Source organism: Centropristis striata, chromosome 15, assembly GCF_030273125.1.
Source record: "Centropristis striata isolate RG_2023a ecotype Rhode Island chromosome 15, C.striata_1.0, whole genome shotgun sequence".
NCBI lineage: Eukaryota > Metazoa > Chordata > Actinopteri > Perciformes > Serranidae > Centropristis > Centropristis striata.
The window spans coordinates 31,104,782-31,120,586 of record NC_081531.1 but is presented as its reverse complement, the minus strand read 5'-3'; the positions used below and the strand labels follow the sequence as shown (position 1 = coordinate 31,120,586).

Here is a 15,805-nt window from a genome sequence, read left to right as displayed (position 1 = left end):
AGTTTCATATAGGTACTAGGAAGAAGGGCTGGGCGATATGGACCAAAAGTCATATCCCGATAGGCTGAATATCGATATACAATATATATCCCGATATTTTTATCGCAAAGTGAGAGCAAATGTTTAGTCAAAGTAAAAGCCAAATATGATATGGTACAAGTAGTTCTATTGAAAGTGTTTATTTAAGTGAACGTAAATACTGTATAAAAACAGGAGTAGCCTACTTTTTTTTCCTTTTTTTAAAAAATCGAAGCTCCATAAAGTGCACATTTAAATAAATAAAAATATCTTAAATAATTGCCTGGAACAAAGATCACATTCATATCACACTTACAAATATATCGATATTTCTTTTACATCAGTATATATATCGCCCAGCACTACTAGGAAGAAAATAATAGCTTTATTTAACAATCATCTCTCTGTTTTAAATGCTTGATTTGCATTACTGCATTGTTTTTGGTAATGTCAATTTGTCTTAGGCCAGGGTATTCAACCTTGTGATCTTAAAAGAAAAAAAATGTCTCGTTCAACATATCTTTAACATTAGTCTTACCTGTAGTGGGTCTGTAAGGTGGCCTTCTACGGAACCCCTTAGAGGACATGGGAGAGAAAAAAAATAAACAAACAAAACAAGGCCAAGATAAAGGCTACAACCTTGTGACCTGGTCTGAAGAGACGGATAAATATTTTTTCTTCAACATGGTTTTGTAACAACTCTTTTGGTTTGACATTAATGATGTTGCGATGATTTCTTAGTATTGAGAAAGTTTGTTTAGCAGAGTGAAAGGACCTTTTCATCATGTTAACAGCATGACTGTATGAATGACAGTGTTAAAAATCGACTTGAGAAGTAATAGTAGTAGTAACAGAAACTATTTATGACTTTTGAGTATCTACAAAACTAATAACAGTCCCATCATCAGGCTCACACCTCTACTTTATGCTTAATACTAAATAGCATATCTTAGCATGCTAATGTGACCGACTTAATAATGAGATCAGTGGTCACATAAACAAATAGATAAAAAGCATAAAACTTTTCAATAATCTGTTTGTTTATTAGTGGTTTATATTTACCAGCCGCCACAGCATGTGGTTGGTTGTGTTTTCACATTGTGTGTGTGTGTGTGTGTGTGTGTGTGTGGTTACCTACTGCAGCAGGACTACCACAGAAACAGTTTTGAGGACTTCACTAAGTTGTCGTATGTCTTTCTGTGGACAGATTTTGTCTTCTGCCATACCGTCACAACTGTGCACGATGCAGTCATGAAACTTGTGTGTTCAGGTGTGTAGTTGAGATCAAAATAAAGGCAGAGGTTAAAGATGGGTTTGATACAAGCAGGGACGCTAAAAGTAGAGAAGTAGAGAAGGGGCCATTGGCTGCAGGCTAGAATGTATCATAGACTTGCCTTTATAAACTATGGATGTAGTTTCTGTGATGACACCCATAGGTCTCTGGAGAGTTATATAAAAACTAACCCCTGTTGTCATGAAAGGGCATATAAGGACCAAAACTGTTTGTACCAGCCTGTAAAAATGTCCTTTTCTGTTGGGTATTTGACCATTGGGGGTCTGTGGAGCTAGCCTCAAGTGGCCAGTCGTTCGCCTGGGTGATTATATGATCGCGATAAATTTCAAGTGGATTACAGTGATTGGCTGTGAGCATATTTACTCTATCAAATGTGTCGGGAATGTGTGTGACAACAGCCAATTAGAGTCGACTTTATATTTGTCTTTGTTCATCTTATTTAATTACTTTAAAATTACTTTTAATTTACTTTTAATTTTTAATTTACTTTTTTATTTTTTTTATTCATATGTTAATATACTATTGAACTAATCTCTAGTTTCCTTAGTTTCCAGTACAGATGCTTTAAAACTAGCAATTTAAAAACAATGTAAATTTTTTTGATAATAATCAAGTTTGGAGGACATGAAAAAATATATATTGTGATCATTTTTTTTGTCATAATGCCCAGCCCTAGCCAGTCCTTCAACTGTATTTTTTTTTTGGCAATTCTGCATTGGCTTCACTTTCCAGGCTGCTTGGAACGTAGCCTCCAAACGTAGATGAGAGCATCACTGGCATACTGAAGAAGCATCAAGACTTCACTTAGTAGCTACCGAACAATGAATGATAAAGGTTAAGGTGAGGTTCAAAAATAGGGTTTGGGCAAGGGACATCTCATTTTTCATAAGATGAGCAATGTCTTCTTGTGTAATGAGGATGACATGAAGCCCCTTTATGCCCTTGGTCCAATTCGGCATTGCTGCTTGTGTGATTCTCCAGCAACATGGTCCCCAGTCTTATTTATTAGTAATGGGACATAATAGTTCTAGGCCACTGATTTTCAAGCGGTGTACCACAGCAGGCCTGGTGTGCAGTAGATTTCTTTTTTAATTAAAAGAACTAGATGTGTGTGAGGAATAAAAAGAATAAAGGAGACAGTTTTAGCTTCCCAACAGGTCCAGAATCATAGAAATAGCACTAACTATCATCATTTCTGTATGAAACAGTTTCAGAGATCATAACATATTAACTACATTAAACAGACAGTTTTAATTGGAGTTCAGTGTGACAGTGTGTCAGTAGATGAAAGCACCTTGGCACAGCTAAATATCCATAAAACCAACAACAACCTGTGGCTTCATTTATTGAATAGTGTTGCGTTCATTAGTTCAATAGTTAAATATGGACACAGCCAGGCTCACTGGTTCTCTGTACGGGTCTTTGTGCTAAACTAACGTAACAAGCTACTTCAGCTTGATATTGAACATAACAACAGAACAACAAATATTTGATTGGAATTAAAACTTTGCAGACAGTCACAATTTTTGTCCAGTGCTACCCCCGCGACCCGGCCCTGGATAAGCGGAGGAAAATGGATGGATGGATGGTTCACTTCAGCATAATACCTTTTGTCTGAACCTTCAGATGGTTGGTCAACCATTTACTAAATCATCAGGTTTCAAGATGAGATTCTGAAGTGAAGAAAGGTTTTATTTATTTACATATACATACACCAAGCACTAACTAATAGTCTAGACGGATTTCAGAAAAAAAGGCATTCTTTAAGAAGTGAGGAGCATTTATGGGTACAAGTCGGGAAGTAGTCGGGAGTAAAAAAAAAATGGTTCCAAAGCGAAATTTTGAGTTTTTGACCTTCTAATTTACATATCAAAATGGCCGCCAAATTGCCCATCTTGCACAGTCATTGGACCATTTTCCCCTAGTTTTTTTGTAAGTAGGCAATCAAGATGACATGCAAAATACCAACTTTTAAGGTGAAGGTCATTTTTTAAGGCTGACATAAATATTCAATCAATATCACTTTTAAATGTTCCCAGTGTATATATGATATGTGATGTATTCCATATTCCATAATATTCCCTTGAACAGTTCCACAGATCACATCTGACAGGACATTGGTCATCACCCTGACATAACAGCCCCGATTTTCGGCATTTGCACTGGCGTGTTGTGCATTGTTTTTTACAGGCACACAGGATCATTTCCAGGCAACTTTCAGGTATTGGATTCTGTGACATAAGGATGGGCTGTAGTCCTGAATCGCCATGTTTCCATCCCATTTCCAAGGGTGAAGGAAGCTCAGGTTTGGCATAGTGAGCATTTCTCCAAACCATTGCCTGGTAGTGTACTCTCAGCAGATGGAAGTGGAGCGCATTGTTTGTCGGCGGCATTGCTTCTGGTTTACCTGCATTTCATGCAATAACTTGTTGTGATACCACATCATATTTATTTATTTAGCGAATGCAAAGAACTTAAGCCAAGCAGTATCACACATATCCGGCGAGAAGCAGTCACTCACAAGATGCTTCAAAAGGTCAAAGTCTCTCCCCATTTACCAATCCATGCAGACATCTACAACCCACCACTGCTCGACTTCCATCTAGACCAGAAGTTCTCAAACGACCCCCAATTTAACATGCATGTTGTCCGCGACCCCCGCTCACTGAACACAATCTCACACGCACAGTTCAGATCACCCAAAAGACACAAAATGACCAAAAAAAGACACAAATTGACCAAAAAAGACACAAAATGACCGATAAAAGACACAAATGACCAAAAAAGGTACAAATTGACCACAAAATGATTTAAAAAAGACATAAAATGACCAAAAAAAGACACAAAATTACCAAAAAGGACACAAAATTGTGGGTGGTCGGTTGTGCAGGATTAGGAGAACCAGGGGTGGAGCAGAATCTGCTCCAGAGTGCCGCGCTCCTGAGGGTTCACAGCCAAACACACCTTCAACAAGTCCTGGCAGTCTGAGAAGAAAGCAGAGTTTAAGCTGCAGTTCTTTGGAAAATGGAAGGAAGGAAATAACTTTTCACACTATAAGTACCACAACTCAGGACGGTATTGAGGCTTCTTACCTTTGGACAGCATAGTGTTTATGGTAATTTTCTTGCGAAGGAATTTTTTTGTGGTGAAATAGCTGTCCACCATTTCATAGAGCAGAGCGCCCAGCTGCCAGACTGTGCTGGGGCCCGCCTCGTATGTGCCACGCCGGAAAAACTCTGGAGGGATGTAGGCAGTGGTTCCTACAATACACAGAGAGAAACATATCATGAGTAAGATTGACTGATCAGTCCAGAGATCAACTGATGGATGAAGAGCAGAGTCCAGCAGCGTACCAGAGAAGGACTTGCGCGGTATCTTCGTCACCAAGCAGGCACTTCCAAAGTCTACGATTCTCACACGAGGGACATCAGAGCTTAAATCAACGAGGACATTTTCTGCTTTAATGTCCCGATGGAAGACTCCACGAGAGTGCATCTTAATTGCTGCTTCCACCAGCTGCTTCATGATGTTCTTCTTCATGAGATAAAGAGAAAAAGATGAGTTGGAGCAGAGCGGAGAAGGAAGTGTAAGGAGACACTTAAACCATTATGGGACAGTTTTGCAGCTTTCACACAAAAACGTTAGTGATTGAGTTTGGTTTAGGGCTGCACGATTTGGGGAAAAAAACCCATTATCATTATTTTGCACGTCACGGCTGTGTGCATCATCGATTAGTGTCCTCTGGAAACACTTTCCATTGTGTATGAGCTTCTTGCAGTGCTTTTTCTAACCTGGCGTTAATGGTGTAGTGGGTTGTAAAGTTGGTTATTTTTTTCTAAATGCTACACATAAAGATGTTTCTTAATTTGCTAATTTTTTCTCTATTTGCTGCGTGCTGAGCTCTCAGGGCCGACGTACATTTTTCATTTTAGGAACCCTTTATAAAGGTGGATTACTATTAAGTGGTAACCAAATAGGCTAAGTTTGGTATGCACTGCATTGACGCCATTTCTAATGAGTACACTGTGCAAATACAGAAAAATCTGCATTCAACTTTTCCACATAACAAATACACACATGTAGTCTGGTGCGAATGATCCGCTAGATTGGCGCTAGTGTCAACAACTAGCGAATTTCGGGTCTTATTAATTTCTGCATTGGGTAGTTAATGTCATCTACATTATCATCTTCAGAGCATTCGAGACATATTGTCTTTTATTTAAAGGTTGAGGTTGTTGTTATGGTGTTTGTCGTACAAAATATGGATGTTGAGAAATAAAATCAATACTCTGGTGTGCACCAAAACAACCGGTCCGAGGAATTTACTCAGATAATATTATAAAGATGAAATTTGTGTCATTCAGTTTCACTCTGGCTACCACTGAGCTAAAGCTAATTTGTCATTGCAGAATTATCATAATTGCTCAAAATAACTTAATATGTACCTTTGTGGTAGAAGCAGATCGTTGTAGGAGCATCAAGGCTCGCCTTCTCTGATTATACAGCTGTCTGATCGCAGCTCGTTGTAAATAATGGATTAACACATTATTGACGACCCCGAGCCTCAACAGGAGCTCCTTCTGAGCGTTTCTCTCCAAATTAGTTTGGTCGGAACACCAGAGCAGATTAAGGCCAGTAAAATTAAACACACTCAGTTTGCGCTAGGTTCCACGTTGCTTTGTTTAAATTTCTCACCGCCAACTTTTCAACCAATAAAAAATAATAGTGTGAGTAGATTTCCAGCTCTCCACCTTCATACACGCCCCTCTTCAAATCTTTTTTTGTTATTTGGTCCGCTTATATTACTGCACTTTGAAAGCAAACCAGACTAAATACAAAACGAACCAAATGTAGCAAATTTCACTCAGATTGGGACCAAGGTTATAATAGTTTTGGAATTTTCATTAGTTTTAGTTTAAATTTCGTTGTGAATTTTTGTTTTCAAATTGAGTTCGTTTTAATACGTTTTTAGAGCGAGTTTGCTAGTTTTAATTAGTTTTTATTTTTTTGGAAAATGCTTAGTTTTAGTTTAGTTTTTATTAGTTTTAGTTTTTTCGTAATGGGGTATTTGTTGGGTGCCAGATTCAAAAAAGTCACAATAAACCTTTTATTTCCTTTGTCTGATCCATCTCAGCCCCAATAAGTTTATTAAGTCATAAAACCAGATAGATGAAATAGATTTAATATCAACCAAAAAGGTTTACATATGAAAAAAAAGTTGACAAAGACGAAAAATTAACTTTAGTTAGTTTTGTATCCACACAATAGTTAGTAAGTTATTGTTTTTTAAAAAACTCTCGTTTTTATTTTTATTTCAGTTAACGAAAATGTTTTTTCAATTCTAGTTTTCATTATTTCGTTAGTTTTCGTTAACTATAATAACCTTGATTGGGACGAACCAAACGGACTCGGGTCTTAAAACTCTCCTCTGACACTGACAAAATTCAAAATGATCTCAGTGCAGCTTTAAGGTCACCTCTTGCACACATAGACACAAAAACAAGCTCCAGCCAGCTCCAGTACCTTTGCTCGGTCTTCCCTCAGGAACAAATTCTTATTGAGGTAGGTCAGCAGGTCCTCACAGGGGACTGGTCTCTCCATGACAAGCAGGACCTCTGAGCCCAGATCATACCAGTCTAATAATGACACGGCAGCATGTTTCCCCAGTGACCTCGCTCCACCTGCCACTCTCAGCATGAGAAGCCCCTCCAATGGCAACATCTGCGTCTTTCCATTTATAACCTACAAACAACACAATGTTTCAGTATAGATGTGGGTGTTTGTGGATGTTTTTCTAGCAAAGTTCAACATTGATTTTGGTGCTGAGACATCAGATCAAATCACTCACCACTGGTCGAGTCTTCACAGCAGCTTTAGGGATGCGTTTGATCGCCACCTACAGGACACAATCACCACAACTTTAGTTGGTGCAGGGAGAGACGGCTGTGTGTGCATGTGTGATGTGAGAATACCATATATTTATTACTTACTGGTAAGTTGTCAGTTTTTCTTTCTCCAGCATAAACCGTTCCTTGGCGGCCTTCTCCGAGCTTGAGAAGCAGCAGGTACTTGGCCTCAAATTTTTCTTCAAACACAAACACAGATTCATGTTTTAATATTTTTAAACAAAAGATGAGCTTGATGGTTGAAATCAGTTATTGTTAACCTGTGGTTCAGTAAAGTCTTCTTCTAGTTTTTCCCCCATTATAGCTAACAAAACTCACTTAAAAATCACAAACTTTTGCTTGTTTTGTATTAGTTTTCTTCAATCACAGAGGCAATACTTTGATATTTTGGGAAATACAGTTAATTGCTTTTTAGCCAAAAAATTAGAGCCAAAGATACTGTTCTCATGTCTGTACGGTAAATATAAAACTATATACACTACTGGTCAAAAGTTTTAGAACACACCAACTTTTACAGAATTTAATTGAAAATTATGCAGTTTAATGTCTCAGTGTACTCTGAAATGAATGCACATTTGCAACATTTAAAATTCTTTATTGAGCATGGTAGTGTTTTGAAAGTAAAAAAAAGATTCAAAATCACATTTTATGTTGGACTAAAGGACTAAAAAAAGACACAAAATGACCAAAAAAAGACACAAAATGACCAAAATAGACACAAAATGACTTACAAAGACATGAAAAGAATTAAAAAATGGACAAAATAGCCCAAGTTGTTAACCCATTTCTTGTTCCCTGAAAAAGGCCTACTTGTATAATTCTGAAATGTACATTATTTTTCAGTTTTTGTTAACCTTACCTTTTTTTATTTACCTCTGGCAGTTCACCACTTACCTTTGTACCCTTTCAAGCTGTTCATTTGACTTGAACTGCTTGCATTTCAATAAAAAACTGGAAAAATCGGGGTGTTCTAAAACTTTTGACCGGTAGTGTATATTTAAAGCTCAATCAAGAACTAATTGAAATATACTTTTAAAAAAACATTGCAAAGTCAATATCTATTTTTAATTTAATTATTTAAAGTATAGAAGGGATCCTATTCATTTTTATTTTGTCTCATTATTATACTTATTTACTTATTTTTCTTTTTGTCCAATTGTCCCTTGTTTCATCTGTTGTTGCTGTTTTGCCTGTATGAATGAAATCAATAAATATATATATATATATATTTTTTAAACATGACCTAATACCACCAGCAGCAGGTTAACTTAGCTTAAGACGAATAGCAGGGGGATGCACCAGCACATCTAAAGCTCACTAATTAACACTTTATATCTTGTTTGTTTTAGCTGTACAAAAAGGGTGAAAAACATGTTGTAGTTTTCCAGGGATTGTGTGCTAGCCTGTAGAGTGCTGCAGTGTTGACACATGTTTCTAAGCCAACCCATGGAACCTGGTCTCACAGGAATCCGTGAAATAGCCACGGATTTCGCTTAACTCAAAATCCGTGGAATAGCCACGGAGTCGCTCAAATTTCCTGACACGAACTGACACGGATTTCGCTACAATGCAAGTTAATGACAGTCATATCCCGTGGCTATTGGTTTGTTCCAAGTCACGTGACTTTCAAGTTCCCAGCGGTCAGAACAAAAAACATGGCGGACAGTTCTCTCATTTTTAGTGAAAAATCAATATTTTGATATTTTGAGTTTCACACATTTCTAGCGAGAAATATATGTTTTGTTTTCTAAATATTCACTCAGTGAATGTACATAATCACTTTGTATGTTGGAATAGCATACAAAGTGCATAAGCATAAATGCGATTGCCAGAGTAAATTGCAAGTGTTATAAACACTACAAACGACCTACACCACAGTCATATGACTTCAACAACAACGCCGTATACGTAGACAATAGAGGTGGGGGAACTATTCATCCTGCATAGTATCGCAATATTTTGCATGGCAACATTATTCATTGCCGCCATGTATTGATATATAGCCGACGAGCCATATTTTTTTATGTACTTGAGATACTGGTATCATATGAAACTAGAATATCTAAGGAATCTATAGGCACCATGTGTCAGGATATCATATATTTTGCGTGGCAATATTATTTCGATTCATGGCCGCCAAGTATCGATATTCAGGAATATACTGGATTTACTGGTGTCACATGAAACTAGAAGATCTAGGGAATCTATAGGCACCATGTCTCAGGATATCCTGTCGTAATAAAGCTGCAAAGTTAGGCTTTTTTTATGTTTCAAAGTTGAGTTAGTTACATGTTTGATATCAGTTCAGTTCAGTTTGACTGAATACTTTGTTGGTCAGTCTGTGGGTTTGACTCTCATTGTGGAGAAATAAAAAGACTGAAGTGAGATGAACTGACTGAGAATTTTCTCTTATTTGACAAAACAATTCTTGATTGAATTCAATTTTGTAGACACAAAATGCAGTTAAACAGTTAAATCGCAATATCGCAATACTCACCATATCCCAAAATGCTTAAAATCTGGATAAAATATGTATGTTTACATATGTTTGGACGGGTTGGTGGTCCTTTCATTGTCCTAGTACTTGTTACTCTGTTCAATAACAATAAGGTTGAATCTCATCAAATGGTATTGTGGGGCCTCTGGTGATTCACACCTCTGGTGATTCACACCTCTAGTAGACGATGACCTTTTTATATCCCCAACAAACCTCTGTATCTCAGTTAGTCCCCAACCAGAGACTCCCTTATCGGCTTATATTCTGTTGTAGAAGAAAATCTCTCAAGCCTCTAACCATAGACCTTATTTCAGGCAACAAAACAAAAACGAATCGAATGAAATTGAATTTAGATGAGGGACCCAGAAGTGCAAAATTGCTGACTCAGTTCTGGGTGTTAGGAGTCCGACTACACACAGTATATTCTCACACACTCTCCTCTCATTCTCTTTCACACTGTCAGTGTACCTCTGCTGGTCCTGACGGAGCAGGATGGCGTCCCATTGTTCTGCCGGGAGGTTGAAGGCCTGCAGGAGCTCGGGGAGACTTCCTGCGCTGACACCTTGGTAGGTTCACCAGCGTTGGTGTCGTGGGTTCCAGTTCTCCGCCTCTTCGGGGAGGGACCCCTTTCGGTGCTGGCTTTTCTCTTGGTCCCTTGGCCGGAGTTGTTTTTGTGACCCCTCTGCTTTTTTCCCCAGCTTTGTTCTGCTGTTGGGGCCTTTTCATTGGTCTCTCTGGCTGTCGCAGTCTCCACTGGCACCTCAGGGGGTTCGTCGGCACACCTCTGCCTTTTTCTGGGTAATGAGTAATTCATGCTGGCCTTGCGTTTGTTTCTTCTCATCCCCATGCAGTAGTTGGGTTCAGTAGTGCTGCCACTGCTCTCTACACATGAAATAAACCCAGATAACTGGTTCATATTGCATGATTCTGCAAAACTCTGTATTGTAAGTTCAACATTGTTTTGTAAATTTTTACACAGCTCTAGAATAATACTTAGCCATTAAGCCTACTGACTACCTTCATTTGTTCAGTTCATTTGGCTTATAAATACTTTATTATATGAAGAGTAGTTCTGATACTTTTAAGTGATTACTAACTCTTATTTAGCACACAGCCTACCTGCAACATTATATTATCACACTGCAACTAAAGTCCAGCTGATAAAGTCACTATGTAGAGTCTTTCAAAAATGATTTATCAAAACAAGTGAAAAAAGTGACTATGAAGTCACAATTTAACTCTTTTAAAGAACCTTCTGTTTGTATGTTGAGACAAGTAAGAATAAACCAGGTATATATACATACTTAAATCAATATCAACAAAGTTCACGTCTCTTCAAGAAGACAGGAACTTTCTGTCTACAGTTATTTAACAGGATTTCACACTCACTTGAACCATTCTCTGAGTCCAGAGAATAAAGAGTCTTTTCATCCATGTTGCTTTGTAAGCGCTCGGTACAAATATTTGACAATAGAAAATATTTCACTGCGAGTATCAAGAAGTTGTGTGTCTCTCTGCTGATAATATGTGAGTGTGAGTGAATTATCATCTCTCTGAGAGTTCTGAGGTTCTGTGTTCTGATTTTTGAAAATCAGGGTTCTATTCCGTGACATCACTAATGGAACACAGGCTGAAATAACTCGAGTGGCCAAAATAACTGCTAAAAACACAAAATAGTCCAAAAGCTAAATAAAAAACAATAAAAAGAGACTAATAATGATTATGTCTGGATTGTTTGGGCACTGTAAGCACAACATCATAATGGTGAATGTGTCAGTGAGTTTTTTTTAACACCAACATTAGCCCAACATTAGCTTTTATTTGTAGGCGTTTTTCTATTCACCTGATGAATATAAGTAATATTCTCTCAAATTTAAGTGCCGATTTAGTCTCCACCAACTGAAAAGTACTTTTCACTTTATTTAATAAACTATTTACACTTTTATATAAAGACACTTGCACATTTGACCTCAACGTCACAAATCCGAAACCTGCCAACTCGAGCATCTATCACATTAAGGATCAATTAATCAATTAATGGCTATGTTTTTATGCATACTCCTTATAAATACTCCTCCTTATATACTACTAAACATACTAAAACATGCATACATGGGGAAAATCAAAGATATATATACAGTCCTATGCAAAAGCCTGTTTTGATAACGGACACTTTTATTTTCAAAGGACGAAAAAGGACTTCCTGTTGATTGTTGAACTAATGTTAACTCAAGTGAGATTAAACTGTAAAGATAACGTCAAGGAGTTCAAAGTTTTATGTTCACAGTAAGCTTCATATTTAAATGTGTTTTGTGTTTAAATACGTTTTGGATAAAAATTAAAGCTAGTAATTCATGCTGGCAAGGTTTGATACAGTAAGCTAGTTTTGCTACAATTAATACTATTTCTATTTCTAGGCAAGGCAAGGCATGGCAACTTTATTTGTATAGCACAATTCAACACAAGGTAATTCAAAGTGCTTTACATACACATTAAAAACAGCAAGACACAATTGAAAACAGTAAAAACAGTCGATTAAAACAGGGAAGATACAGCAGGATAAAAAAAGAGATAAAATAATAAAAAGCACAAGTCAAACATTGTGTAGTTAAAAAGTAAGGGCAGTAGAGTAGAGCAGATAAGTGTTAAGTGTTTAGTGTTAAGTTTCAAAGTTAAGAGTACGCTGCAGTAAACAATAGTGTTTTTAGTCCTGATTTAAAGGAGCTGACCGTTTGGGCAGACCTCAGATCTACAGGTAGTTTGTTCCACAGGTGAGGAGCAGAATAACTGAAAGCTGCCTCACCCCGCTTAGTTCTTGTTTTTGGGACAAGCAACAAGCCAGTTCCAGATGACCTAAGGGGTCTGGATGCTTCATAGAGAGGGAGCAGATCAAGCATGTAATTTGGTCCGAGACCATTCAGAGCTTTGTAGACCAGCAGTAAGATTTTAAAATCTATCCTCTGACTCACAGGAAGCCAGTGTAGTGATTCAAGGACCAGTGTAATATGGTCCAGTTTCCTGGTGTTTGTGAGGACTCTGGCGGCAGCGTTCTGGATCAGCTGCAGCTGCCTGATTGATTTTTTGTTAAGACCTGTGAAGATGCCATTGCAGTAATCCAACCTACTAAAAATAAATGCATGGATAAGTTTTTCCATGTCTTGTTTGGACAGAAGCCCCTTAATTCTAGCTATGTTTTTCAGGTGGTAATAGGCAGATTTAGTGATAAGCTTTAGATGGCTGTTGAAGTTCAGGTCTGAGTCAATAATTACACCAAGATTTCTGGCTTGATTTGTAAAATTGCATAATCTCTGTGTGTTTCTATAATTAGGGCCTCGGGGCAGAGTTGAGGATTAGGATTTTTGGATTAGGGATTCATTTTTAAATTAGGTTTTGCTCTGGGTAAGAGTTCGAGGCAGGAATAAACTCACAGAAGTCATGTTTAACACCTGCTCATTGAGATTGAGTTTACAGATGTTAGGGATTAATAAAAAATAGCAATAATCACATTATGACTTTTAGCAAGAATGCTGCTTAGACACATTTATAAAACACATTTATATGCCAGGCACAGCACACAGAAATAAGGAGTATCGAAAGAAAGGACATACTGATAACGCTTTGCACATCGCCACATAATTTGGGGGCAAGCAGATAAAAAACTGAAGCACTCTTTGTGCTCCAATTCAAGGCCATGGGGCCCAGGTGGAGATTGATACTGACGAATACTAGACAAGATACAATAGTGTGCTGTTAGCTCCTTTCCTCACAGGGCGCTGACCGGAAGCTGAAGCACCAAGAGGCTAGGACTAGCCTGCGTGCCAACGTAATGGGCGGGCCGAGTCTAAACCATGGTGCTGCCCCAACTGTTTTTGACCAATCAGATAGTCGCACATTCATATTATAAAACTCTGTGTAAAAGTAAGTTAGGCATCCTTTTCTGGGAGGTGGTTACAGCTAACTGTTTTGCAGCCTGTGATTTCTGAACAGAGAAGGTCGATGTAAATCATTTTACTCTTTCATTATTGTCTTAAATAAATAGTCAAAAGGATTTTATTCTCCTCTCATCTGTTCTGCAAAAAAAACCCGAACTCTAACAATCGGTGCCGAAACCCGGGATTGCAGTGCAGTAAAGGACCTGAGAGGAGAATTGGAACATCCAGACTGGAGTTTTCTGTCCAGGACCGGACATCATCCTCCGGCGACCCTCCGTTCACTCACTGGGCCCATCAAATAAAAGGTAATCAGGAAACCTGTTATTCTAAGAATCAAATTCCTGTGAATTGATTATTCTAAATTTTTGTGAGTGGAAAGGAGATAAGGGGAGCATGATACAAATGTAATAATGAAATAATAATTACAAATTAATGATGAAGATTGAATGACAATAATGGAAGAGTATTAAAGGTTCACCATTCAAGTTCAAGTTCAAGTTTTATTTGTATAGCACAATTCAACACAAGGTAATTCAAAGTGCTTTACATACACATTAAAAACAGCAAGACACAATTGAAAACAGTAAAAACAGTCAATTAAAACAGGAAAGATACAGCAGGATAAAATAAATAAATAAAATAATAAAAAGCACAAGTCAAACATTGTGTAGTTAAAAAGTAAGGGCAGTAGAGTAGAGCAGATCAGTGTTAAAGTTAAGAGTACGCTTCAGTAAACAATAGTGTTTTTAGTCCTGATTTAAAGGAGCTGACCGTTTGGGCAGACCTCAGATCTACAGGTAGTTTGTTCCACAGGTGAGGAGCATAATAACTGAAAGCTGCCTCACCCCGCTTAGTTCTTGTTTTTGGGACACGCAACAAGCCAGTTCCAGATGACCTAAGGGGTCTGGATGCTTCATAGAGAGGGAGCAGATCAAGCATGTAATTTGGTCCGAGACCATTCAGTGCTTTGTAGACCAGCAGTAAAATTTTAAGACCAGTAAGACCATTGTTTTATTTGAGTTTATTTAATGGTCACCTGTAGTCACCATTGTTTTATTTGAGTTTATTTAATGGTCACCTGTAGTCACCATTGTTTTATTTGGGTTCATTTAATGGTCACCTGTAGTCACCATTGTTTTATTTGAGTTTATTTAATGGTCACCTGAAGTCACCATTGTTTTATTTGAGTGTATTTAATGGTCACCTGAAGTCACCATTTTTTATTTGGATTTATTTAATGGTCACCTGTAGTCACCATTGTTTTATTTGAGTTTATTTAATGGTCACCTGTAGTCACCATTGTTTTATTTGGGTTTATTTAATGGTCACCTGTAGTCACCATTGTTTTATTTGAGTTTATTTAATGGTCACCTGAAGTCACCATTGTTTTATTTGAGTTTATTTAATGGTCACCTGAAGTCACCATTGTTTTATTTGAGTGTATTTAATGGTCACCTGAAGTCACCATTGTTTTATTTGAGTGTATTTAATGGTCACCTGAAGTCACCATTTTTTATTTGAATTTATTGTGTTTGCTGTTTAAGTAATAATGTGTTAATAATAATACTAATACTACTAATAATAATTATATATATGCTTTTGCAAAATTTGTTGAAAGTTATGTTCTACCTGCTAGGGTTAACATACAATCAATAAATTTCATGTCTATTAGCTACCAATAGTGTCTGAACGATCACAAGGCAGGCTTTATGCTTGCACCGTGTTGGTTACTTTGTGATTGTTCATAAAACCAGTTGCTCGGGTGAATTCCATACAAACTGGTTGGCTATTGGCAAAACAGTGGTGTTTGGTGGAAATGGCAGAGACAGAGACAGAGAGAGGCAGCCTAGATCCTTCTGAACTCACGTTAAAGGAGTGTAACACATTACAGGAGTTTAAAGCAGGGGCAGTGGAGGAAGCTGACAGACGAAGCAACTCAGATTTAGATAAATCATGGACAGAAAAAAAGGCAGGTGAGCTACAGACCGCCACACCTGGTCCCCTGGTACATGACAGCTACCCAACGCCCCCCTTGCCCCAAACTGATCCAGGGCAAGCACCAGTCCAACCTCTGGAACCACTGCAGCCTCCTGCTAGAGGGGTAAGGCCAAGACCGGGCTGGTCGAACGCATGCTTTCTTTGTGGGCAGCCAGGCCAT

General features: G+C 37.8%; 1 protein-coding gene across 1 annotated transcript; it reads right to left on the bottom strand.

Moving 5' to 3' along the window:
• Positions 1–4,130: 4,130 nt before the first annotated feature.
• On the bottom strand, positions 4,131–11,286 carry LOC131986241 (serine/threonine-protein kinase pim-2-like). The gene is made up of 8 exons (XM_059351094.1): positions 11,105–11,286; positions 10,184–10,597; positions 7,303–7,397; positions 7,161–7,208; positions 6,836–7,054; positions 4,666–4,846; positions 4,405–4,572; positions 4,131–4,296 (listed from the first exon to the last, which is right to left on the bottom strand). The coding sequence occupies exons 1-8, from the start codon at positions 11,262–11,264 to the stop codon at positions 4,205–4,207; spliced, it is 1,377 nt and encodes a 458-aa protein (XP_059207077.1). The 5' UTR covers positions 11,265–11,286; the 3' UTR covers positions 4,131–4,204.
• Positions 11,287–15,805: the final 4,519 nt, after the last annotated feature.